At 38.6% G+C, this 27,122-nt stretch overlaps 1 protein-coding gene across 4 annotated transcripts; it reads right to left on the bottom strand.

Annotated features, from left to right (window-relative positions):
* Positions 1-169: 169 nt before the first annotated feature.
* LOC119795795 (prostaglandin D2 receptor 2-like) lies at positions 170-27,122 on the bottom strand. 4 transcript variants are annotated; one of them, XM_038304014.1, is made up of 3 exons: positions 22,465-23,007; positions 2,630-3,826; positions 170-1,997 (listed from the first exon to the last, which is right to left on the bottom strand). In XM_038304014.1, exon 2 carries the CDS (start codon positions 3,787-3,789, stop codon positions 2,638-2,640), a length of 1,152 nt encoding a protein of 383 aa, XP_038159942.1. In that variant the 5' UTR covers positions 3,790-3,826; positions 22,465-23,007; the 3' UTR covers positions 170-1,997; positions 2,630-2,637. The 4 variants fall into 4 exon arrangements, with proteins under 4 accessions (XP_038159942.1, XP_038159941.1, XP_038159943.1 ...); XM_038304013.1 differs by lacking the exon at positions 170-1,997 and adding an exon at positions 26,926-27,122 and having other exon boundaries at positions 2,504-3,826; positions 22,465-22,564; XM_038304015.1 differs by lacking the exons at positions 170-1,997; positions 22,465-23,007 and adding an exon at positions 21,232-21,262 and having other exon boundaries at positions 2,504-3,826.

Genomic DNA, 27,122 nt, shown 5'->3' with positions numbered 1-27,122 from the left:
TCAATTTAGGGTTAACTATTTAAGGCTCTTGCATGAGGACTCTTATCACTCTGGGTCCATAAGCAAGATCCTATATACTATTAAGGGATATTTCTCTTTCTCTAAATAAAATGAATTATTTGTGGTTGGATTTTGTGTGTTGTATGTTACATTAAAAGAAATCCACGCTTCACTTTTTTTAATACAGATTTATAAATGTAATTAGCAACAATGAAAAATATGAACATACCATGGATGAGAATAAGTTTGACATTATAAATCATTACAAGGAGGTCAACATACTTAATAAAAAATGCAAAGGAGGTTGGTTGCATGAGCACTTTCAGGCACTGATAAGATGTACAGTATGATGGGACAACATAGGCGTCTTTGACCTGTGGCTGTCTGTACTGTATACATTAAAAAAAAACAAGAAAAAATGTAACTTAAACAAAACACAAAATCCAAAATAAAATGAGGAAATCATACAATTGTGTTTTTTTCTTTCTTTAAGTAGGAGAGTGAAAGGTTTCAGTGCATTCATGTAGACAACTACACCTTTCCAATGGTGAAGTTGTCCAGCAACCAAAAACACAATTAAAGGCGCAATTAAGTTTGAACAAATCTTTTTTTTCCTTTTTTTTTTTATTATTCACTAAAGAATATTGAAAAAAAGAATATTCACTAAAGAATATTTATATTTGATAGGAGCCATTAAGGATGGTTATAAACCTTAACTAAAGCAGTAACAATGAAGTTTGATAAAATAAAAACATGGCGCAAATTAAAAAAGCTTTCTGTTAAATACATCACAGTATTTTCAACATTATATGGAACACAACCTTTCTACTGTAAATTAGGAATTAATGGAATAATGCAAAATGGAACAATGCAGGCAGAAAACCCAAATAAAGGAAGGTAACATGTACCTCTAGGCTCATTTTTATGCTCATAATGATAAACAAGTACAGATTTGGACTCCGGTTTTCAATGGGTCTAGACATCCTGTTTAAAATGAGTGTGTTTGCTATTTGCCAAACCAAGTCTTCAGCTTCAGAGACTTTTTATCTGCTGTGTGATTCAGAGATCAGGGGTCTAACAATCATTTTAAAGAAATTGCAATAACTTTGGATAAGATAGGTAAAAAAAAAAAAAAGCAAAGCAAAATTTTAAAAACTTCGAAGAACTGCCGTTTAAAAAAAGTTTTCTTTGACAGCACATGAACAACTCTGACAGATTGAATTTGTTTTTTTTGTACACTGCTGTGCTTTTCTGTAATATGTGATGAAAAAAAAACACAAAGAATATGAAACCTAGAAGTGAAGTCCTACTTTTGAAACCTTGTTCTTAGCAGTAAGTTGGAACTTCTTTCAAAATACCAAGAAGTGTAATTATCCGACACTTGATCACTTATGTCTGCTTCTGTCTCGTTTTTTTTCTTCATGTATTTAGCTTTATTTAACAAGGTTAGTCCCTCTGTGATCTATTATCTATTTTTCAAGATAAACCTGGCCAAAAGAACATCAGCATATGAGTTACAACATATAAAACACATTAAAAAAAGTATAGAAAAAATTAAAAACGTTAAAACTCTGCAGAAACTCTCACCTAAAACATTTATGTAAATCCCTTTATTGTTCCATGATGGGGAAATTTGTTCTCTGCATTTGACCCATCCCCTTGATTGCAGGGATTTCTGTGTCACAAGGGCTTGAATGTGGAGCTCATCCAGGAGGAGCATGTCTTGCAAGTCAATGACTTGATGCAATCAACTGTTTTTTCTTTGGCAGAACTTTTAATCAATCTGACTGTATTGTCTCTACAAAGCGCCTTCAGATGACTTGTGTTGTGAATTGGCACTAAATAACTAAACTGAATTAATGCTGATTGTTTCCTCAAAGCAGAAAAAAAAAAACCGAATAAAAAGGGGCAGTAAAGCAGGGGAAGCATCAGCTTTTAAAGGTGATTAAAAAAAAGCAAACTGTACAGAGCTGAGTGGTTTCTCTGGCTGGTTAAAGCTGAAGTCTGTAAGTTTTTAAAAATCACTTTTTTGACATATTGGCTAAAACTGTCCCTATGCCCAGACAGCAGTACATGTGATATGTAACCTGTGAAAAAAACTGCTTCAATTGGTACCGCCTACTGCCTGTATTTCAATCTGGAAAGAATATTTCGGGACGAGTTAAAACAACCAATCACAGCCAGAGGAGCGTCTGATGGAGTGTCAATCACAGCTCACACACGCTGAATCCCGCCCCCGCTTAACCTGCCGCAGCGCCCGGCTGCCGCAGTCAGGAGGACGCGCGTGGAAGTCATGGCGGAGCGACAGCCACCAGCGAAAGAGAAACTGCCCTTACTGCCCCTGCCGACAACTGCTTACACGGCAAACTTCGGTATAACCAGCATCTTATATCTAGCTGCTTGGAGGTGAGTGTTATCGCTCTTACCGGTTCACACTCCATGCCGCGTATGCTGCTTGGGCGCTTCTGGTCGCATGCGGTAGCCGCGCAGATGCTGTGAGAGGGGTGGAGCTTGGAGGTGGGGCATGAGTGAAGCAGAGAGGGTGGGGGAGCGGCGTGAAACCTGTTTTTCTTCAAATTTTCAGTCGAAGTCTGCTCTCTTCTCAATGTTACAGACTGCAGCTTTAAAGACCAGAGCCTACTTTTCATCTTTAACCACACTGGTGATCTCAGCCGAGTTGGTGAGACTGTCATTCTCGTCCAAATCATCTGCTTTTTCATTCGGAATTGAGTATTTCACCTTCTTGGGTAATTCATAGTTGCTTATGGTGCTGCGAGCTGTGCTGCGTCGCCGAGCCAATTCAGCCAGATCCTCAGCTAGAACGCTCTCCATGACTTCCCCCAAGGAATGCCTGATTTTACGACACAGGTCAGGACAGCTGAAGACATACAGGACAGGATTGAGGACACTGTTGAGAAACCCAATCGTTGCTGAAATTGGAAGACTTTTAGTCGCCAATTTCTGTGCAGGACTTCCGCTGGTAGCCATCACCTCTATGATGATGAAAATATGGTATGGTGCCCAGCAGATGATAAAGGTCACCACTACTGCAATGACGAGTCGAACAAATCGAAAAGGCCTCCGACAGCCTCTTCGTGCTAAACTTAAATTCACAAATATGTAGCTGAGAATGATAACTGCAAGAGGGATCAGGAAAGCAAAAAAGAGTTTCATAAAAGCCAAACCTTCTTTGCGTTGCCGACATAGGGCTTCCAAATCATAGGGTCGGCTAGGGAGATACAGCGAGTATCTGTAGTAGCACAAAATCTTGCCGCTTGGAAGGGGAATAGCATCACGGAACATGTAAAAGGGGATGCAGCAGATAACAGCGAAGGCCCAAATCAGACAACAAATCTTCCACACAAGCTGTATGCTTCGGTAGTTCTGAGCCCACACAGGTTGTACTACCACCAGGCAGCGGTCCAGAGAAATGGCTGCCAGAAGAAAGCCGCTGACGAACATGTTGAGGAAAAAGACGGCGGAATGGATGCGACAGAAGGTAGAGCCCAAAGTCCAGGTGTTACCTCGAGCAAAGTAGGCCGTAAAGACTGGCAGTGAGGATGTGGCCAGCATGTCTGACATTGCTAGGTTCAGGATCCAGATGCTGATGATGGAGCGTTTGACACGAAAGCCCACCACTACCAGGATGATCAGGTTTTCTATGATGCCTATAGTAGACACAATTCCATGGAGGGAGATGGTAAAAATGCTCAATGAGCTCAGCTTTCCTGGAGCAAATGTTTGGTTTGGTGCTGCTGATGTGTTGGAGTGAAAGCAGTCCATGCCCATCTTGGAGGGAAGAGATGCTTTTGAATTTCAGAGTAATCTAAAACAAAATAAAAACACAAATAATTAATGAAAATTAATTGCATGGCTACAATAATAGAAACCATGACAAAAAGAGGTTTGCATTACTTATGAATATAATGTAGATAGATTTACATACTTAAAAGTAAGTTTACGTTGATGTGATTGAAATGTAAATCTTCTACCTAACGTCTCATTCCTATTTGCAATCTGTTTATGAGAATTACCAGTTTAAACAAGAAAACCCAAACATCTCTCTCCTAGCAAACTCTCTAGTGTCAGGAGGATCCCTAGGCTTTCCAAGGCAACAAGGGATATACTCCCTCCGGCAGGTTCTGAAACTTTCCTGCAATCTTGGGAAGGCCATGAGAAAACCTCCAGTTGTCCCTCAGATCAACACCTCATCCCCTTAATTGACTCATTTTGATGCAAAGAAGCAGTGGCTCTACTATGAATCCCCTCACCCATCTCTAAACCCGGGCCAAACTGGTTGCAAACGACTTTTTTCCATGTCACGCTACATATGGAGGGTTTCAGAAACGCAGGGTGAGCAGATCGCAGTTGGTGCTGATCTTTTTTTTTTACTTCTGGCCCACAAATGAAAACAGTTTCCCAAATCTGACTGATACAGATGAAAAGGAAAATATATAAACAACCAGCACAGCTACAAAGCAAAGCCCCCTTTCATGATCAGACTGCTTTACAGCATCTCAAAGCAGAACAGATAGAGGATTAGATTAAAAATATAATTGAAACTAGTTTTAAATAAGAGGAAAGGCTGTGGTATGGTTGTATAAGTACTGATTGAGGCAGTGAGAGGTGATTCAGACAGCTTTCTGCAAAATTTGCACAAAGCTTTCCTGTCCTTATGAACACCTATCATGGGTAAAGTTTTCTGTTTCAAAAATGTTTAATTCATCGTTTATACCCCAGTCTATCCTGTGCGACTCCAAACCTGACTGTTTTCTCTTGGCATTGACAGATTTTAGTTTGTATTTTCTCCTAAAACTGTCATGTTGGTTTGTAGTTTTTTGACCCACGTGCAGAATCACATGGAGACCCAGTGAATTTTTCCATTTTATTTACAAAAGCAACAAGAATCTGGGAGCAGAGAACTAGAGGAAGTCAGCTTAACTTTCTGGCTGATCTGAGGGAAAGCAGGGAAAGGTAGCATGGATCTGTAGGAGTTTGATTCAGCGGGCTTTGTACTTTTCAGACTGTACCCTAGAGATCCAGGAGAATGTGAGTGAGATCTCAGAAAGCTGGTTCTTGCAAGAAACATCGTGCTGGACAGCAGGTAGGCAGGTGATGAAGACAGAGACCTGCTGCACACATGAGGTAAGACCTTTCCATCAAGATCGGAGATGAACTCAGGTTCACTGGTTGTTTAAAACAATAATACCTTCAAAGAGATTCCCAACAATAAAATTTCCAAAAGAAAGATATTCCTGTTTTAGGTCTTTAGGAATACCATCAGGGGTAATCATCCAGCAAAGAGAGATGATCCTTCCCCTCGATATTCACAAGCTAGTCGTTGAGAAATGTTCTCAAGTGTGCAGCAACATGGGTCGGCCAAGCCACCAGCAAAGATCCTCTCTGTAACAGGAAGCTCACTGACACCAGTAAAAAAAAGAAAACCCTAGAGACCCTAAAACAAACTGGATGTGTGTTGAATTGTAACAGCATCTCTTTTCTTGTGAGACCCATGAAATGTCAGCTTAATTTCTGCATAGTCACACTAAAATAGACCGGGGGTCTATCTCAGTCGGAGCTACGCAAGCCCCCTAAAGAAAATCGCGTCAGGTGTTATCATTCACATTGACACTCAGTGAGTGCTTAATGACATAACCTCGTCCGACACGAGTTTCTGTCAAATCAGCTGCAACATCGCATTCGTTTTGTTCAGGGGAGAGTCCAGCTACATATTTCAGATGCTTTACAGAGGCATCTTGTTCTTATGATCATGAGTTAATACCACAGGTAAGAGTGAAAATGTACACAGAGTGGTAAATCTTCTCTTTGGTCAGTCTTTTTCTTTTACACTGGGACCAGTTGGAGCAGCGGCAGCACTGCTGTTTCCCACAATTATTTGTAAAGCAAACATGAAAGCACTTAAACTGCTTGGGGAAAAGACTTGCTTCCAATCAAGACGGAGCATTCACTTTTTATGTGGCTGGCCTTAGACTTTTCTGGGTTGTAAAACAATCTGGAAGAAAATGTCCCAATCTTTTCAACATCACTCGTTCACTTCAGTTTGTCTTCTTAGAATAAATGGGTTAACAAAGGCAGTTTATGGCTGACTCAATGACTAAAAGGTGCCGGAGTCCTGTGGGTTCAAAGCAAACCGTTCACCACCATCTTTCACACTTGGTGGATGAGTTTTTTTTCTATCATGTTGACATGCTGTGCATAATAAGAAAAAAAAAAACACTAGTTTGATAATGTGTAGCACTTAGGTTTAGTTTTAGCACATTATTAATCGGGGACTGTTCCCATTGAATCTGTTCAGGAAGAGGAGAGACAATAAATGAGCGGTTTGCTTGAAACGAACTACAAGAAAACTTTCACTTACAGCTCATGTATTCTTAGCCGTTGTTGAAAACTAAGATGCAGATGTTGCTTACCCTCAAATTCAGCCGTGCAAGAAGATTTATATCCATTAAAATTCAAAATTAAGTACTTTTAGCCTATATAGCATTATCTACATTATCAGGAATGCACCTGAATGTCAGCAGCCCCAAAATTTGCACGCAAAACAATAATCCCCTTTTCAGTTATATAACCGTAGAGGTTTCCTAATGCAATAGACTTTATAACAGGTTACTTTAGGTCCCTTTTGATATTTCAAAGAGAGGTACATGATTACAAACACTCTTGGTGGTATTATAGTTGAACTTTAATGATAAAATACTGTATTAATGAGTTCATTGATGCTTTAACATGCACACAATAACATGCAGTTTAGGATCACTTGGTGCATCCAACATTTTAACATTACTATTTAGGAGTTATTATTACTTCAACTTGGTATTTATAAAGCAATAATAAGGAGTAATTCTTTATTTCAGATAAAAAGAGCTAAAAAAAAAGGTGATGTTAAAACTACATAAGTATAGTATAAGTATAATTTTAGAAAAGAATAAGGTGTGGCATCACACACCATGTCTCTGTGTTGTCTTCCGGCTGCAAGTTTAAAAGCTGTGGTTGGCTCAGTATACATGTATGTCAATGTAAGTAGCTTACGGTTTGGCCCCTCCATGCCCAGAAAAAAGGAAACTGAGTTATAAGTTTTGGTCTACAGATGAAGCTGCCACTCTGAGTCCCTGAGCAAGACCCTTAACCCCACACTGCTCCCAGAGGGCCACAAAATGGCAGCCCACTGCTCTGCAAGGGGATGGGTTAAATGCACAAAGAGTGAATTTCATTGCTTTGTACTTGTGACAGTGTAATGACAATAAAGTTGAATTCTCCTTTTTCTACAATAAAGGATGAATGCAATTAATTGTTTCAGGCCTAAACACCACTACTTCTTTTAAAGTCCACCTGCGCAAATGCAATTTGTTTTATCATTAAAGTACATTGAGCTATCACGAACCCCAGAGTATTTATACAGATGACAAAGTTCTGTATTTTGACCTTTAATAACATTTTTCCTAAATGCAATTTGGTTGTGTCCTATATTCACTCACAGGCAATTTGTGTAAAACCTCTAATTTAGCATCTGTGACACAGTACATTCTAATCTGATAAACCACAATTTTGTTGGGGGGGGGTCCAAACACTGTGCCTTTAAAATATTTTAATGTAAAAAAGCCATGAAAATTATGTAAAGATTGCAAAACTTTCTTGGGACATGCATGAATAGGAAGCCTGTCAGTAGTTGATCACGTTTGAATCACTTTTCCTTCCCGGTATGTGGACGTCCTGAGTAACGTGCCAATAACACCCCACCAACTTTTGCATTTGTAATGCACTTTATATTTACACAAATCCTTAAGTGCTACATATTAAATCAGGTAAGTGCTAAATAAAAACACATGAAAATAAGAAAGAAGTAAAAAATAAATAAAATGAACAAAGACAGTAAGTCAAAGGACAGGATATCAATTTAAACATCTCCTAAAAAGGTGGGTTTTAAGGCCACATTCAAAAGCATCCAGTCTGTGGGGTCCTCATGTGGTTCTGGGAGAGCATTCCACAGCCTGGGAGCAGCTGAGCAGAAAGCCTAGCTCATCATAAGTCCTCCTCAACATACCTATGGCCGCCCAACCCTACAGCTAGCTTTCACTGTTTAAAGTGTTCATATTAACATTACCCTTCCACTTGCTTCTCTTATGTAATCAGAATAAAAACCCACCCCTGCATTTATGCATAATTCTAATCCACTCATGTAGTGTTTAACACCGAATAACGCCATCATTAAGATGAATATGAGTTTTAATTTTAGCTTTTTTATTTATATTTAAAAAAATGTTTGAATAGTTTAAGAGCTTCTGGTTTATTCTGAAAAAAAAAATCATCATTCATTTCATCCCAACTGGAAGCTTAAACCCACGTGTTTGCCAGGAAAAATAAACACAGCATTCAACATTTCCAGTGTTTTACCTGCAGTTTTACTTTGGTATGCATTTTTTCCACTGCTAAAAAGAAAATGAACGGCTCAGTTGGCAGCTGATACCCGGTACCCTCCCTCTGAGTTTTTAACAGCAGCTTTTCTCACATCACCCACATCCTCTTAATATTTTTAAACATTGCTGCAAAACTACACAGTTTGATCTCATAATTTCAGATACACTTCAAAGTAATATGTATAGATGACATTTAAAAGGAAAAAATATACAGTCCAGGTTATCAAGAAGATCAAACTGCTCTTAAGTTGCTAATATTAGTTAAACAATGCAAGCCAGTTAAAAAGCAAGCATACACTGGACTAATTCCCATAGTGTACAATCTGAATTAATGTGTGTGCACAGTTGTGCATCTATGTGTCACCCTGTGGTGCACTGGTGACCTGTCCAGGGTGCATCCACCTTTCGCCCATACATTGCTGGGTATAGGTACCAGCCCACTTGATGGATGAGCAGCAGAAGAGAGGGCAAATTATGTAATTGTGGATCAAATAACACAAAATAAAGTTTTCATGATTGATCATTTTATAAGCCTTTAAAAATTTACTCACCGGGTAGTTTTGCTTTTCACAGTCCCTGCTACAGAGTGACACTCTAGAAAGCACCAACTCTGGGTGTTAAAGCAATAGGAAGTATAAAAACCTCAAGAGGAAGAAAAAAGTCAGAGTGAAGCCAATAGTGAAACACATCTTAAAATAAAGTAGAACTTTACAAACGAATTTAATTCTAGATAAAAAGAAAAAAAATTCCAAGATGTGGACAGAATGTTACGCACAAGTTCCAGGTAAATTTAACACAAATTCTACTTCCTGTTTATGCTTTTTGATCCTCTGTGAAGGATCTCCAGCTCAACCAACTTCTCTCTGCACCAAAGTCACAAGGGAGACAAAGATCAATTTACAAACGGATTTTATCCAACAGAATAGACCGTTCTTTGTTTACATCAACTTCTGCTGGAGCCAGTGTTTAAATGTTCATCCACTGTCTGAAAGCTGTACTAAACGAAATGTGTAGACATTGTCTAAGGGCAAGTCTAGTCTTTTAAGCGGTGAATTAACAGGCCTGAATTATTGTTACCGGCTTGTGATTGAAGAGCTGATAAATTCCTAACACCACAAGAACCTACTGACGTCAGAACACATACACCAGGCAAAGGTGTTAATTACTTCGCAACTTTTATGCTAGATCATAAGCATTCTGCTGTTTGTTATCTCTGTTTTCAGACTAACTTATTTGCATCCGAAACTGTTGAAAACACTGATGTTGAGACTTCTCTTTTATGCTGTTTTGCTGTATATGCTTTGGCTCCCAAAAGAGGTATTGCAACATTCCATTAGTTGGCCGCCATGCTTCTCTGTATACAAGACATGCCTAGACTCCTGCACTCAAAATACCTGGACACCTGCATATGCATCAGTAATTTATGAATGGCCTCTTCTTCCATACAATAAACAATATAAAGCATTTTAGTGAGAGAAATGAAGATAATAATCAGGTATATGGCTTTAACAGCCTTAGCACAAAAAAGTAGCTAGTAGCAAGCAATACCTAGAAGGGAGCTTTGTAGCTGTGGTTCTGTTGATAGAGGGATAAGAACTTAATCAGTCACTACAAATGCAAATTGCAAGGAAATTGGACATCTGCATTTCACCCATCCCTTTGGGTGGTTAGCCTAGTTAGAGCTGCCAAGGAAGCAATCTGGGGCTAAAGGCTGATTTATACTTCGAAACCAGGTCGTCTGTGTAGGTGTTGCAGTGAACACAAGGACGTCCCCGCCCCCATTCGCGGACAGTCTGCTGCACCTCTCCCAAATTGTAGGTGACCGCAGACAGTGCCGCAGACAGGGGGCAGGGATTTTATTGTTTTTTATGACCACAATTGCGGAAAAAAACTCATGAAGTTTGACCAGCTAGAAGAGCGAGGTGCGCGATAACGCCGGGACCCTTTTTCCCACCAGGATCCCTGCTCTTTTTCGCCCCTCATATCCCTCCATTGTCGGATAAACACGCCACCACTTCCTCACCACCTCTGCCTTATCTAGACCCACAGCTAGTTCTTGATTCTCTTGAAAAATGTCTGCATCATTCTCACTGCTCCACACAGCTGTGGGGTGTATAACCAGCCCTTAAGGGTCTTGCTCAGATGCACAAAGTATTTGCTCTGCTTGAACCAAGCAACTACTCCTGTGTGTATTGTCTAGGTAAAGAAATTGTCTTGAAAAAGGGCATATTGCAAGGTGCATGTTACTCTGTGTGACAGAGATCTAACGCAGTTAAGCTGGACAGCAGTCAGCTGCTTTTTTATTGGCAGAATTTCAACTTAGTTTGTTAATGTCCCCCCAGCAGAGGTAAAACCACTATCTCAGAAGTGAGGGGAACCATTTTTCCTGTGGTTTACTGAGATGTCATCTCTCTCTATAGTGGCTAATGGACCATATAAACACTAACCACAACAGCACAGCTCTTTCAACTAGAAACATCAAAAGTTTTAGCTTTCAAATTGTGGTTTGTAATGTTCCTCTGCCATCTTCAGGTTAAGTAGTCAGATCACTAAGTACCGTGAGAACCCTGTTCAAGAGATGTTCAAAAACATTCAGTATGAAAATGATTGCGTCCGATTGTTCTGTGGCGACATTGTGCATGCAGAAGCTAATGTCATCCAGCACAAAGGAATAAAAGTCTGATAGCTTTTTAAAGTTCTGCTTTCTTTGCAACAAAATAATTATAACACCACTGCAACATTTAAATATGTGGCCATAGTAAGATAAGCTAAAATAAAATGATAAAATTTGGTGAGGGGGAAAAGAACAAACAACATTTAGTTGTTTGTCTTGAGTTTCACATCTTTCTGGTTTAGTAGCTGCTTTTAGAACAAGGGAATTGTTTACTCAGAAGTGTTTTTTCTGCACTGACACATCACTTCACACCTTTTAAGTCTTGTCGCAAACTTTTTGCCATAAAGGCAGAAAGTTGAAGAAAAGCATATGGATATTTTTAAAAATTGGCCGATATTTCACATTAGAGGAATGATTTGACAGTCCAAAGTTTACCGGAAGTGGCGAAATATGGAACTTTGGGAACACCCACTGAAAAGCTGTAAACAGTTCAGACAGACATCAGGTTATAAGCCAGCATTATTATGCCAATATTGATACTCTGCTGTAGCAATAATGCAATGTTGGACATTAGTTAGATTATTTAAAAAACTGCTTCGAACAAGGAATGTCTGAATTTGATAGAGAAGTTATGCCAAAAATCCTAACAATTTACAGAAGAAGGAGGACATTGAAGAGACATTTTATTCTCATGTGTTTCAGTGCATCTAATATGAAACACTCGCCAAGAGAAACGTTGTCACCTGTGGATCTAAAGATGACTTGCTTACATCACAGCTGCAGATAGACCAGAGATCCCACCACAGACCCCCTCGAGTCAGTAGAGAGTCAGCGAAGCTCTAGGATGTTTTTGCCTAAAACCATCCTAGAACTTCTTTCTTATACAAAATAAAGGTACAAAAACAAGATTTGTTCACTCAACTTCTTTTAGTTACTGCCACTCATGATATTTTGCTGAACAAACCCCAAACCTCCAAGAAGCCCTGGTAACTTTGAAAAGCACTCAACCTCTAGGGAACCAAAGGCCCAGTGAAGTATCTTTGACTTAAGTAAAATTAAAAAGTAGTACTCCCAACAAATTACTCAAGTATTAGTAAAACATATTTGGTAAAAAGGCTACTGAAGCGCTAATTGTTGGATCAAGACAACCTGATTTAATATTTACAAAATATGGATTTAGGAAGACGTTATGCGGAGACTATGGTATATTAAAGACTAAAATGCTTAAAAAATACAAACATATACCATTTTATGCAGGAGAGACTATTTTTCAAATCCTTCTTTTCAATTTCAAACTTGAAAATAGAGAGCTAGTAGAGCATAAAACATTTCTACTGGTAAAATCCACCGTTTAACGCGTATTTACCTGATATCTGAAAAGCTCAAGTTACTCACAGTGTTTAGAGTAGCCAGATGTTTTAATCAATAGGAGTTAAGCAACCTCAAGAAGATTTTACTTATGTAAAAGAATTTCCTTTAAGAAAAGCCACTCCTAAAATAAGTTTAATATAAGGTAACTGAGGGTAATTAACATGTTACTACCCCCTTTTGATCTTAAGACATCAGAAAGTAAAGCTTTGAGGCAAATGGAATCTAGAAAATGAAAGACAACAAGATGGCAATGTCAACGTTTTGTAGTGGCCATCACAATGATCATGCATTTGCAATTACAGCTGAAGTGTCATGATTTTGGCGCTGATGGCTGGCTTAATTGCTCATTTCCTTCACCTGTCTAGCTCTGCCCTATTCCTCATGACTCATCAGATCCACCTGTTCCAGTTTCCTATTTAGGCTGCCACCAGGTTGGTGACTTGTGCATAATCATAATCATCCTCCGTCTGATTCTAGGAGTCACTAACCTGTGTTTCTCTCCGAGGGACTTTCAAGCCTCAGACGCTCTAGCCACTGCAGCCACTGCCACTGTAATCGATCCATCGTTGTTTCAATAAACACTTTTTAAGTAATCCACAGTCTGTCTTGCCTGAATTCTGGTTCCTACTTTCTGAGCCATTACATGAAGGGGCTGTGGATAAAGTTGGTCCATAAATATGACTCAGTTAAACAGATTCCACTGGAGGAAAGGGCCAACATTCCTGAAAACTACTATGAGAATATTGTGGGATGATATCAAACACATTCCATCCTGTGTCATGGTTTTGGTTCTATTCAAGTTTTATCTGAGGTTTTATTGGTCTTATTCAGAGATGGGAAGTAACGAAGTACAAATACTTCGTTACTGTATTCAAGTAGATTTTTCTGATATTTCTACTTTACTTTACTACTTATTTTTATGGCGACTTTTTACTTCTACTCCTTACATTTTTACACAAATATCTGTACTTTCTACTCCTTACATTTTAAAATATTGGCCCGTTACTTTAGTTTTGAATCATTTCAATGGAGTTACCAAATTCAAAATTCAATCTAATTGGATGGGAATCTACATTGCATTTGACGCACCACTACAAAATTAATCGACAGATTCGCCGGTATTCATTCGCGGCAAATCATTGCAGCTTGGTGGCAGTGGCGTTAGCATAGTAGCATGGACGACGAGATGATTGAAAATGAACACAACGGAGATCTAGTCCTAATGGCAGACATCCATTTAAAATGTAGGCAACGGCATGAAAAAAGTGGTTTCTACTTTTACTTTTATACTTTAAGTAAATTTATAAGCCTGTACTTTGTTACTTTTACTTGAGTAAAGAAGTTTAATCAGTACTTCCACTTTTACCAGAGTATTTTTTAACACAAGTATTTGTACTTTTACTCAAGTACGGAAAGTGAGTACTTTTGCCATCTCTGGTCTTATTTCCATTCTTGTGTTCCAGTTATATTTATTGTCTTTTAGTTCTTAGATATTTCTTGTTTGCCCTCTTTTCTCAGTCTCCTTTTTACTAGCTCCCTTCTTGCCTCTGTTCACACCTGCTCCTAATCTGCTAATTAGCCTGGTCTTTGTTTCTCTCTCCCATTTATTCTCCTCCTGTTCAGTCACTCTTGGCTGGTTTGTCATCATTTATTTGCCCCCTTGTTGTAAGTATTCCTGGTCTTCAGTATTTTGGGCTTTTTGTGGATTTATGTTTTTGGATTTTTGCTTCTGTTAAACTTTTTTTATTAAACCTTCAAGTAACCACCTCAAGCTGCATTTGGGTCCTGTCAAACCTTCACCCCATTGTGAAATACTGCTTAAATACCAATTTTAACAAATACAAATAAAATAGATATCAAATCATGACCTTTAAAAGAAGGTCTTAAAAAGTCATTATTATAATGAAGCCTAGGCGGAAGTTCAAATGAAGAAACTGCTTACTCACCTTCTTCCACCTCTGACACAGGCCAATCAGCTTTGAACCACACCCCCATAAAACCCCAATCAGCATCCAGAGTTCATCTTAAAAGATCCCCACATCTACAACTCAGTCTGCTAACCAAAGCGCAGGCATTGGTTGCGCAATGTCTGACTTCGATTCAGATGACCCCAATTTAACCCGCCTCCAGCCCCTTCTCCACCATCATAGCTAAAGCTTCATCAGAGAGTCATACCTCCCAGACTCTTACTGCGTTCCCTGTCTCATCTTAACCAGTCTGGCAGAAGACCACCAGGTTGAGCCTGGTTCTGTCAGAGGTTTCTTCCCAAAGGGGATTTTTGTTCTCTCCACTGTCGCATCATGCTTGCTCATCATGAAAAGGTTCATGTAACCTGTCTTATCAAAGCTGGAGTTCCATCTTTCAGGTCCCTGAATGAAGCACTAGTATCAGCTCACGCAATCCACTGGAGGGAATACAGGGCCATACAGCTCAAGCACACCGTCTCGCCAACTAGAAGTCTATGGATTGACTTTATCTATCTCCACTCTACAACCAGTTTCAGGCCTGGGGGAAACATCCCTGTTCTTTACTCCTGTTCATGCATATCAAAAAATCTGAGTGCCAAAGGCTAAAGCAACCATATAAATAAAATTCTTTTGTCTTTTTTATTCCGTGTGAATTTTTCAGATTGAGCTGGTGTTTAACAAGGAGGAATAAAAGGTCTTTCAGAGTCACACAGTAAGAACGAAAGTTTTGTGGGTTTTTTTTTACAGAGCATGTAAAATATGTGGTCACAGTCATCTCTTTTTGTCTTTGCACTTATGCGTTGTGTACATTTTGCACATATGAAAACAATGCACCACCAGGAAAAAATAAATTACATGGGGGGAGGGTAATAAAACACAAGTGTAAACATATCTTCACTGAAAAAGAGCTGATCTATCCAACCCAGATAGATTAGACAGTAATTCTGTTTATACAAGCTCACTTTAGCCTATTACTAATCATGTTTATTAGCTAAGAAAGATGCACAGGAAGATTTTATCACCAGTTTTAACAAAAGATGAATGACCAAAAAAATATAACTAAAAACACTAAGCAGTATCAACCCTTCCTGTGTTTCAACACCAGACTTAGGCAATGAAAAGACTCCCCCAGACCAGCAGCTGTTGAGAAAAAGAATGAGTCTTATTTTTTTTTTTACAGAGATATGTGGTCCTAAATGCCTGAATTATTTATTTGGTGTTTTTTGTTTATTTTGAATATGCCACTGTGGTTCCTGCCTTGCCCACAGCTTAAAGAAAGCAGAAATAATGAAGGCATCTCTGCTTTTGGCTCATTATGTATGTATGTATGTATGTATGTATGTATGTATGTATGTATGTTGTGACCTCAAGTCAAAAAAAGCATAAAGTGAAGCGGAAGTTGCCAAAAAGTAGGTAGGAAAACTATTGTGTAGTCTTTCTGTGGTGCTAATACCGGGCATACAATCTACAATTCTTTTTGCCTTTTTTGGGCCGATTCTCCAGTGGTGCGAGAATTTTTTCGATCAAGCCTCATTGTGCATCCTGCATCGTGTAGAATATAAGCGATAACAAGGCCTCCTGATCAGGTTTCATAAGGTCAGGAAATTTTGTTTTAACGCGTACTGCACATTTTCTCTATAACCTCAATTCAATACTAAAATATTACTGTTTCCATCAGTTATTAGCAGAGATGGGAAGTAACAAAGTACAAATACTTCGTTACTGTACTCAAGTAGATTTTTCTGATATTTTTACTTTACTTTACTACTTATTTTTATGGCGACTTTTTACTTCTACTCCTTACATTTTTACACAAATATCTGTACTTTCTACTCATAAGCGTCGTTAGACCTATTTAAGGGTGGCTTCAGCCACCCTTTCTTTGGCATTAGCCACCCTATAATTATTTTGCGATTTTAAAAAATATATTTTTTTTTTTTCTGTATTTATTTTTTCCTCATATTTTCCCAAAACAAATGCAGTAAAGGACCGAATAAAAGCCATAAAGAAGACAAGTTAATCTGAACAATCATAGCGTAACTTCCTTAAGGACTGGTGTGGACATGTCCCCACCAATATTTTGTACACGTATTTTGCTTTCGGTGCTGTGTATATCTGATTAAAACCCCATTCATGCCGCTCCTCACAAAGAAAATAAAAAAAGTTCTCCCCGCTGCTCACCGTCCACAAACCCCGACAAAAAAACTCAGAAAAAAGAATCTGTTGCCTCTCGCTTTCTCCCCATCACCCCCCTCCGCCCTCTCCCCATAACATTTGAATTGAAGATATCCGCGGGTGACGGGTCGGGTTCGGTAGTCATCCTAACGGGTTCGGGCGGGTGCGGGTTGGTAAAACTCGACCCATGCAGGTCTCTAAGCTACACTACATTCAGTATCGTTGCCATAGAAACAGACAACAGCGCCAATATATCAGAATTATACTAAAACACACGCAAATAATTTCCCACATAAAAACAGGACTTTCAGTCCATTACAGTTTCCCGTTTTTAGAGGGTTGTTTATTTTGCGTTTATTAAGTGATGGCTGTGGTATATTAGCTTTCACTGCTATAAGCTTTCGCAGCAGTGATTGATTAAATTAAACACCTGCTCTACTGATGGTCTATCGGAGTTGGTGTTTAGGTTGAACATAAAGAACACCTTTTATTTGAAGCTTCTTGTAGCTACTGTTTTAATCCCGGCTTTACTTAAAACTTTTTCCTGACTTTGATAGTGTTGCCATTCAGTAGCAAGCACTGCGCCCCTTTTTCTTTTATATGTACACGTACATTTAAGATTTAGCGTGTTATGTTGACAACTCATGAGCAAGCTGCTTTTTGCAATCTAGCAGGAAGGTAAGGATAGGATCTTGCAGGTGTGACGTCACTCTGCAGGGGGTCCAAAGATAAAAGATTTAAACAATTTTGGCATTGGAATTTCAGATTTAAGGGAGTTAGAAAGTTCACTTAGTAAAAGTGCAAATAATAAATCTGATTACCGATTACTTTTAAGCTGGTTGAACATACTGCGACAGACTGGTGACCTGTCCAGGGTGATCCCACCTCTCACCCAGAACGTGGCTAGAGATATGCACCAGCACCTCCTGATCCCACTGAGGGATAAGGTTAAAGAAAATGGATGGTTGAAAATGGTCCGCTCTCCCAGATTCTATCAAATCAGTATTGATACCCTCAGGGGCGGATTTAGGAAATTTGGGGCCCTAGGCAAAGACAGGCAGGGGGCCCCCTGAGAAGTAAACCCATAAAACAGACCCATTCTACAGATAGAGAAATGTTAATAGAATAGACATCCATTATCTGTTCTAGGTTTTGTCCCTCTCTTCTTGTCCCTTTTTCCTCTCTATTTATCAGCGTTCTGATGGCATTTTAGCCAAAGGATTTTTATCAAAAACATAATTAATGTGCACAAATAAGGATTAGTTGTATTAACCATACATGGAAACAGAGTTTTATGGGGCCCCCAGAACTTGGGGCCCTGGGCAACTGCCTAGTATTGCCTAATGGTAAATCCCCCCTGGATACCCTGCTGGTGGATGTTCTTGACAGAAAGACGGAGTTGCTTAATCATATTCTGCTTAAGGTCCCATAAGATCTTGTCCGAGTCCTGGTTTAAAAGTAAATTAATTTTAAAAAGTGACCCAAAATTGACTGTCAATAAATGTTCTACAAAATTGATATATTTATTTGATTTCTTTGATTTGTACTGTCTGTTTAGATTTATGTGATATTTTTTGCACAAAATATATAAGTGAATATTGTAACAGTTATGTTTTCAACTGTAAGCATTAAATTGATAAATGTTATTCGCATTTTTTTGGCTTTATCCTTTCCAACAAAAAAAAAAAGGCGTCGCGCAGGTAGCTCCCTTTCCTTATGAGCCGTCCCCACCAACTTTCAACACAAAGTTACACCCTTGTCTTAGACAACGCCTTAGCAGGTGCACTGAAAAAATTATCTTCTAGGGGCTGAGCCACCCTTGTCTCTTAAACCTAGAGATGCCCCTGAATTTTCTACTCCTTACATTTTAAAAAATTGTCTCGTTACTTTAGTTTTGAATCATTTCAATGGAGTTACTGTTATTATTTTTCACGTCATCAATACCAAATTCAATCTAATTGGATGGGAATCTACGTTGCATTTGACGCACCACTACAAGATGAATCGACAGATTCTGCAGTATTCATTGGCGGCAAATCATTGCAGCTTGGTGGCGGTGGCGTTAGCATAGTAGTATGGACGACGAGATGATTGAAAATGAACACAACGGAGATCTAGTCCTATTGGCAGACATCCATTTAAAATGTAGGCAACGGCATGAAAAAAGTGGTTTCTACTTTTACTTTTGTACTTTAAGTAAATTTACAAGCCTGTACTTTGTTACTTTTACTTGAGTAAAGAAGTTTAATCAGTACTTCCACTTTTACAAGAGTATTTTTTAACACAAGTATCTGTACTTTTACTCAAGTACGGAAAGTGAGTACTTTTGCCATCTCTGGTTATTAGATATATCAAACTGAAATAACTGTTGCAAAAACCCAAATATTTAGGAATAAAAATAATTAACATTAATAGGGGTACCCAAACTTTTTCATATGGCTGTATCTATTCTGCAAAGGGAATCTAAACCTGGGAAACTTCTTCATGGAGTTTGGATGTTCTCTCTGTGGATAGTACTGTAGTTCATATCAGGGCATTCGTATGGTGACTGTCTGTCTATTGAACAATGCAAAGCAGGAATTTAACACCACCCTTTTATTTTTCCACTCAGCAGAGTGTGACTGTCTAAAGGCTGTTGAACTTTTATCTACTCTCCCTTAGAGTGGAACTGTTACTCCCCCACAGAATAATCAGCTCCATGTGTGGAGAAATCAGAATTTCTCCCTGTATTAGCTGAATGCATATCTAATACTGTGAGCAGGGCCTAAAAAATACTGAGGTCAAGAGTCAAAACTTCTAGGCGCGTTTGGCGACGTGCTCCCTCAGAGATGTTTTTAATTCCATTATTTAAATCTGGCCATTTTCACAGTCTTAAGGAGCAATAAAAATCATTTTTACTTTTGAAAAGACTCAGCTGTGCGTTTCTACTCTCCTTTCTTTTACTCACCAGACATTTCAGACATTATAAACCAGATTCTTATGGTCTCTTTCTTTTGAAGCTTCTGTCTGCAACTGCTTAGAAATGTATCACCAAAGACATTCCACTATAATTGAAATGAGTCGCTTCATATATTTAAAACAGTTCAGTATGGAGCTACAGGACTCTCAATATTCACACACATTCACATGTTACAAAGGATAAGATCCACTCATGCACAGTTTTGGCTCTTCAAATATAAAACACCTAACAGTTTAGTGGGAGACCAAGATCATCAACTTCCAGTCAGTTTCACTGTAATTTATTTAGTTTATATCACAATTTAAGCAATAAATAAATTAATTAATTAAATACAGAGGACACAACATCTGTGTCCTCAATGGTAGTTGCGGCCCTGACTGTGAGTATGCAACATAAAAATGTAACAGATTCCAGAGTTTAAAAAAATAAATTGACATACTCCACAAACAGATTAGAAAAAGAGAATCATATTATATAAAAAATATCTGTTATAAATGATAATACCAAACATTACAACCAAGAAATACTCCAAAAAGTGCTTTTCTAAAAGCATAAAGTGGGCTGAAAGGTACACATATCTGTTTCATGTGTTTGTTTGGAGAGGGTAAAAAGAAAATTTTAAAAGGTAATAAATCCCTAGATTCTCCAGCATACTAAAATTATCCAAAATTCATTAACATTGATCAATAAAAAGCAGAATATCCTCTACTGTAAAACACTCTAAGCCTCACTTATGCCTTAACTAATGCTGACCGAATCATCTACAAGGCTTCATCTCACATTTCAAAATAAATGTCTATCTCTAAGACATTTGATTTTGGGAACGTCTCATATAGTGTAAAACCAATGCAATATTTTGATTAAAATTTTTTTTTTAAATCATTAAAAAGTGTGTACTACTTTAGGACTTGGATGAAGAATCATGAATAATGCTCTTCCCAAGAAATGTTCAAGATGTATGTTCAGGGTCTACCCATTAGGGAATGTGAACAATGACCACAATGTCTGGTCATTGAGGCTGGCCAGAGGATGCCTTTATGTCTTTTATCAAAAATGATAAAGTCATAAAACCGACATAGTCAAAGTTTGAGCACCAAGTTATTTGAGATGTTGTGCATTAAACCCTCCAATGTGGCTATCCTAAAAAAAAAAAATAATTCAATACTTTTTCTATAAAGCATTCAAGTCTATAAAGTATATTTGTATAACATTAAATCACAAAACTCAATACTTGTTGTATTTTTAAATCCTTGTTTTGCCTATTTATCAGTATTTGCACTTATACAGTTAGCAATATTTTTAGGACCTAGTGCAACTTCATGTAAATACAAAATGGTAACTGTTGCTGTAAAATGAGCTTAAAGCTACAGTGTGTAATAATTACAGGGATATACAGTCAGAAATGTAATATATTATACATAACTATGTTATTTATCATCATCTACGAGCTCAGCCTCTTAACCTTAATATTTGCGTTGCCTTAGAATTCGTTATTTATAATTACATAGGAGCGGGTCTCGCAGCCATGGAGGCAGACATCTTTGCGCTACGGCAGCGCAGAGCCAACAAACTAGCAATTGCGAGATCGCCCATTACGCTCGAAAGTAACTACGGCAAGTTGAGAGAGATGAACTGAGACGGTACTGAACTGAATAGATGGCAGTATTATGCCTGAGAATACTATCTGTAAAATTATCTATGTAAACAAACCTCATCACTTGAGAAGGTAGGTGATGCGGACGTCGTGGAAGACATTTTGTCCCGTAACGCTCGCCGTACTGTTGGGGGGGAGAAGCGGTGGGGGGGAGATGTTCATGTTGCTGCAGTCTGCAGTCTGACCGCTAGATGTCGCTAAAAGTTACACACTGTAGCTTTAAATGAGTCTTTTTCATGTCGTGTTTCTGATCAAATTTCCTTAGTGAGCTGAAACATTTAAGTATTTTGCCAAGAAATGTGAAGTAAACTAAATCTACTGTGTTAAAATGTCATTGAACTGGGAGGAAAGCAGAAGCGTAGCCGGAAATTTTAATAAGGGTGGGCAGTCAAAAACCAATGTAAACTGGGGGGTGGTTGAAAGCGGATAGGCGCCAGAACCTCAGGGTCCATCTACACTGTTCCAACAGGAACGAGCACAACATCCATATTTTCTAAATAAAGACAAACTATACTTTTCTAAAGCCTTTTGATTACAAATAGATGCATATATTTAAACATCCATCCTGTCTAAATAAAAGGTATAGTGGACAAAATGTCTGGGGCAAACATCTTTTCCATTGTCATTACTTACCTACTTTTATTAAAAATTGTTCCACATTACATTTATATGATATTTACTAATATCTACATTAAATTGATTTTTAAGTTATTATTAAAGTAGTTATTTATCTATGATTTCACTGAAAACTCCTTGATGTATGCAGAGACATAATTTTCTCTTTACCCCATAAAACACAAAATTAGGGTCTTAAAAGAGAATGCCTTTTGTATATATCAAATTTAATGGTAGTATTTTGATGTGCATAATTAACCAAAGCATTTTAATTCTCAAGTAACGATTAATATATGAAAAATTAAATGTTTAATAAGTTTAAACATTCCGTCTGTATTAGAGGGCGAAATAATGGTTGGGGTGGCCAATGATTGGCTAAGGGTGGCCATGGCCACCCCTGGCCCCCCCATCTAGCTCCGCCCCTGAAGGAAAGGACTCCCTTATGCCCCATTTGTCACTGAAGCACGTGTTAAATAGGGGGAAAACACGCACATAGTGAGAAAACGCGCAAACCTCGCACCGACAGTTGAGATGAAATAACAGAGTCAACAGCCACACAGGATGTCAGATTACAGCCACATTACTATGAAAACAAACAGCAGAGAATAAGAAACGGAAAGAAAATCAGCGCAAATACATTTTAATTCACCGAAGCAAAGCTCCGCGTTACTTACTCTAAAACTTGGGAAGATGATGATGATGATGTTTGCTGGTTTTCCTCTTCAGGCTCTCGTTTTGTTCATTTGGAAATGGGCGTCAGTTGCTCAAAACTTGCTGAACATGGGAAAAAATCCGGAGAGGAAAAAAGAAAGGGAAAAAATGCAGATGTAATCTGGGCACTTCACTTAGAGATAAGAGGCTAAACAAAGGAGTGATTGCTGCAGAGGGATTTGTGAGGATTTGATGGAGAAATCAAGTCCTTTCACTTCAAATTTATAAAGAAGAGCAGACTGTCCTAACATTATTTTTGCTCCACAGGGGGCGCTGACAGAAGAGGATTAGGACTGACTAGCTGCCGTCAGCTTCGGAGCTCCGCTGGTTGCCGCGGTCCTCTCAAGTTCGTCACATTTTCTTTTAAATTACGCATTAAATCTGTGAATGGGCCATGTGGTGATGCTTAAATGTATAAGGTTCTCACCTCAAATGATCTTAAAACATACTTTAATTGAACAACAGCAACAGAAAAGAGAACATTTAACTTAGTACTCTGAGCTCTGTGAGTTAAGAAGATGGACCGCCAAGCCAACCAATGAGCAGAAGTTGACTCTCTAGGACACACCCCCTCCTCATTTGCATAATGAGGTAGAAATGCAGAGAGAAATGTAAAAAGGGCGGAGAGAAATGTAAAAAGGGCAGAGAGAAATGTAAAAAGGGCGGAGAGAAATGTAAAAAGGGCGGAGAGAAATGTAAAAAGGGCAGAGAGAAATGTAAAAAGGGCGGAGAGAAATGTAAAAAGGGCAGAGAGAAATGTAAAAAGGGCGGAGAGAAATGTAAAAAGGGCAGAGAGAAATGTAAAAAGGGCGGAGAGAAATGTAAAAAGGGCAGAGAGAAATGTAAAAAGGGCAGAGAGAAATAAACAGCGGTGAAGAAATAACTAAGGTAAAAAAATACAAAGGAAGAATAAAACAGACAAAAATATTATAACATGCACATAAATAAATACTTAAAAATATAAGTAATTAAAAAATAAAGGGATATAAAGGACAGAAAAATAAATAAGGTAAATATTACAAAGGCAAATAAATAAAGAAGCTAATTAAGAGTTATATACATTTATGTCTCACTTTTTTGTTGGCAATTAATTGCATGCTTATACATTTATTGAGCATTTATTTATTTCTGTATTTATTTTTAAATATGGCAGAGTTGGTCCTTCATAGGCAGCAGCTTCACAAAGCCATGATGGCAATTATTTTACATCCAAGTAGTATGTAGATCTTCATATATATGCACACACATCAATTTCAAACAGATGGTATCGGTATGGGCCGATACTGCACAGCCAAGTATCGGGTATCGGTATCGGGGCCAAAAATGGCATCAGTGCAACACTACTTAAAAGGCAGCTTTAGAAGCAGCTTTTAAAAAAACAAAAAACTGTTATCAATAGTTTTTCTTTGAACTCCTTGTACTTAGAAAAAGTAGTACTACCGTATTTTCACGACCATAAGGCGCACCGGACTAAAAGGCGCACTCTCAGTTATGTGTCCCATTTCTGTATTTAACACACACATAAGGCGCACCGGACTATAGGGCGCGTTTTTTATATACAGGTACAAGTCCTCTACTACCTTTAAATACCTCTACTGCGTATTTAAAAATACAGCGGGGACAAAACTGAGTATGACTGTGCTTTATTCATGTATTTATTACAAAGTATTAATCAAACCTGGCAGCTGGCCGTGAGACAGAGACATTGCAGATGACACAGCGCTGTGGTCACTCCTAAATTAACTTAAAATCCTGAAACCTGCCGACAGAATATGTTCGCTTTTATTGCCGGTATCCTGGTGCCTGCAGCTAAAATTATTTAGATGAAAAACACCTGCCAGCAGCCGCGGTGAACCCCAGGCTGCCCAGCCTAGAGGCTGCTGATGAAGGGATTTCCACTGTCGGTGCACCGCTGGTATGTGGGGGTCTGAGCGCCTCCGACAGAAATAGATAATCTGGATGAACTGACTGCAATTATTAAGTTTTCAGGTGGACTTTCTCACTTAAAAACATATTAAAACTACTTTATTCCCACTGATCACAGCAAATATAGCTGCAAGATTTAGATTATTTAGATGAAAAACACCTGCCAGCAGCCGCGGTGAACGAAAGGATTTCTCCTGTCGGCGCACCGCTGGTATGTGGGGGTCTGAGCGCCTCCGACAGAAATAGATAATCTGGATGAACTGACTGCAATTATTAAGTTTTCAGGTGGACTTTCTCACTTAAAAACATATTAAAACTACTTTATTCCCACTGATCACAGCAAATATAGCTGCAAGATTTAGATTATTTAGATGAAAAAACACCTGCCAGCCACCGCGATGAAGAGGAGGAGACCCGCCCAGACCCGCCCTGCTGTTGAATTAAGTTTTCAGGGAGAAAAATACAGCGGGAGCAAAACTGAGTATGATTGTGCTTTATTCATGTATTTATTACAAAGTATTAATCAAACCCATCAAAGTCATCATCCTCTGTTTCTGAATTAAACAGCTGCGCTAAATCAGACATGCCAGTTTCCCCTTCTTCGCTGTCAGTCACTTTCCGTGCAGCGCGGCTCCTCAGAAATAATGCCGGCTTTTGCGAAAGCTTGAACAACAGAGCCAGCAGACACTTTAGTCCAAGCATCTACAATCCATCCGCAAACTGTGGCGTAATCTGCCCGGCGCTGCCTTCTTATCCTGAAACTGTGCTCTCCGTCGGTCATCCATCGCTCCCACGCCGCTTGCAGCCTTACTTCGAACGGCTGCTTCACACCGATGTCGAGCGGTTGAAGTTCCTTTGTCAGACCCCCGAGATAACGGCGAGCACAGCGTTCATTTGATTCACCTTTTTTCACATCGGCTGTGAGATGGGCACGCAGCGATGGTGATGCGTGGAAAAAAACACCTAGTCTTCTCACATACACCTGCCTCAGCCACGCATCCATCCAGCCTTTTCCATTTGCGTTAATATCATGTCATCAGAGCGCTGTCTGTCTCGCTGGCAGCTCCCAGATCAGCTTCTCTGATTGGTTGATGCGGCGCGTCCAGCAGCAAAACTTCAATTTTTCCATCTCGAGCAGCAGAAGCGCGGCGCTTCAGATGCTTAAACGCTCCCGACGTGCTGCACCAAAATGCGCTGCGGGACCTTTTGCTGCACCTATATGCGCCAACCATTGACTTTGCATGTAAACTCGCTGCTTCTGCTGCACCTGCTGCGTCCGGTTCACACCGATGTCGAGCAGCGTTAATTTGTTTCCCCATGTTTTTCACATCAGCTGTGAGATGGGCACGCATGGAGTTACATATTAACAGCGATGGTGAGGGGTGGAAAAAAAACACCTGGTCTCCTTACATTCAGCCACTCTTTCATCATCTCCTCAATGAGGTGGTCTCAAAAGTCGCAGTTACAACACACATAAGGCGCACCGCACCATAGGGCGCACCGCACATTTTGAGGAAAAAAAAAGACGTTTAAGTGCGCCTTATAGTCGTGAAAATACGGTACTTTGATTTATTTTTACTCAGAACTAAGAAGTTAAGCCATCCAACTAAATTATTTATCAATATAAAATGTATTTGGTTTAAAGTCTGCTAAAGTACTTGAGTAATATTTTTTAACTTTATATTGATGTTCAGCTTGACTTAAAAATGCATGAATAGAAAACAATTTATTCTCCGATCACTTCATCTTATTGGTTTGATTACATGCTTTAATGTAGTAGAGAAATATTTGTTTATTCATTAAATAAGTACACTGATACACTGAATAAAAATGTTTTTAAGTGTTTACTAACTATTTCACTTGCTGGGATGAGTTTTGTAGATCTGTGTTGTAACTTTGTGGCCTACATTAGTATTAGGACATTAAAAGGGACTAAGATTAGGTTACTTGTTTCCTTTTCTTTGAATTCATTTTCTTGTTTAGTTACTCAAGCAGTTAAGTTGGCTGCAATAATTCCTGTTTCTGTGAACCACAAAGTGCACTATGGTGCAAGCCGTACTACAAGCTCAACTGTCAGCAGGCGGTCAAAATATTTTTGCAAGGCAGCAACAAATAGTTTTGATTTTTTTCTCAATAGAAAGGATGAAAAAGATAAAATGATTAAGTAAAGATATTAAATTGCATCAGATATAGGTATTATACCATGTATTATACTAACGATTACTTTTTGGTATTGTAAATATGTAAAGTTGATTATTTAATTTAATAAAATAATAAGATAAATATAATTTAGTGTGCATTCAGTCAGATCACATTGTCTGCAGCTATAATTTCTACAAGTTTCTTTAAATAATGACTAAAACTATCCCAGCATGCATTAGCTCACCACAGAGAAGTAAACCTAGGTTATATCTGTTAAGCATCAAATCAGGTTGTTAGCAATAAGAATTTTACGATATTAATGAGTTAAACACAAAGGAATTAGAGTGTTCGCCTACCATGGCTTTAGCAGGGTCAGCATGTTTGAGTGAAGGACTTGTTGTGTGTGGATTTTGTTTTAGTTTGACTGTTAATCAGCTTCAGTTTCAGTTCCTTAAATGAAATCTGAGAAAACATTCTCATCCTGCAGATTTCTCTGATAATGATCATAATCATTGACCGTTTTAAGGTCCCAGAGGAAAACACCTGGCAAAAA

This window comes from Cyprinodon tularosa, unplaced genomic scaffold (assembly GCF_016077235.1).
Source record: "Cyprinodon tularosa strain WSP-4 unplaced genomic scaffold, ASM1607723v1 ctg523, whole genome shotgun sequence".
Lineage (NCBI taxonomy): Eukaryota > Metazoa > Chordata > Actinopteri > Cyprinodontiformes > Cyprinodontidae > Cyprinodon > Cyprinodon tularosa.
Note: the sequence above shows the minus strand (reverse complement) of the source record. Positions and strands in the feature narration are given on the sequence as shown.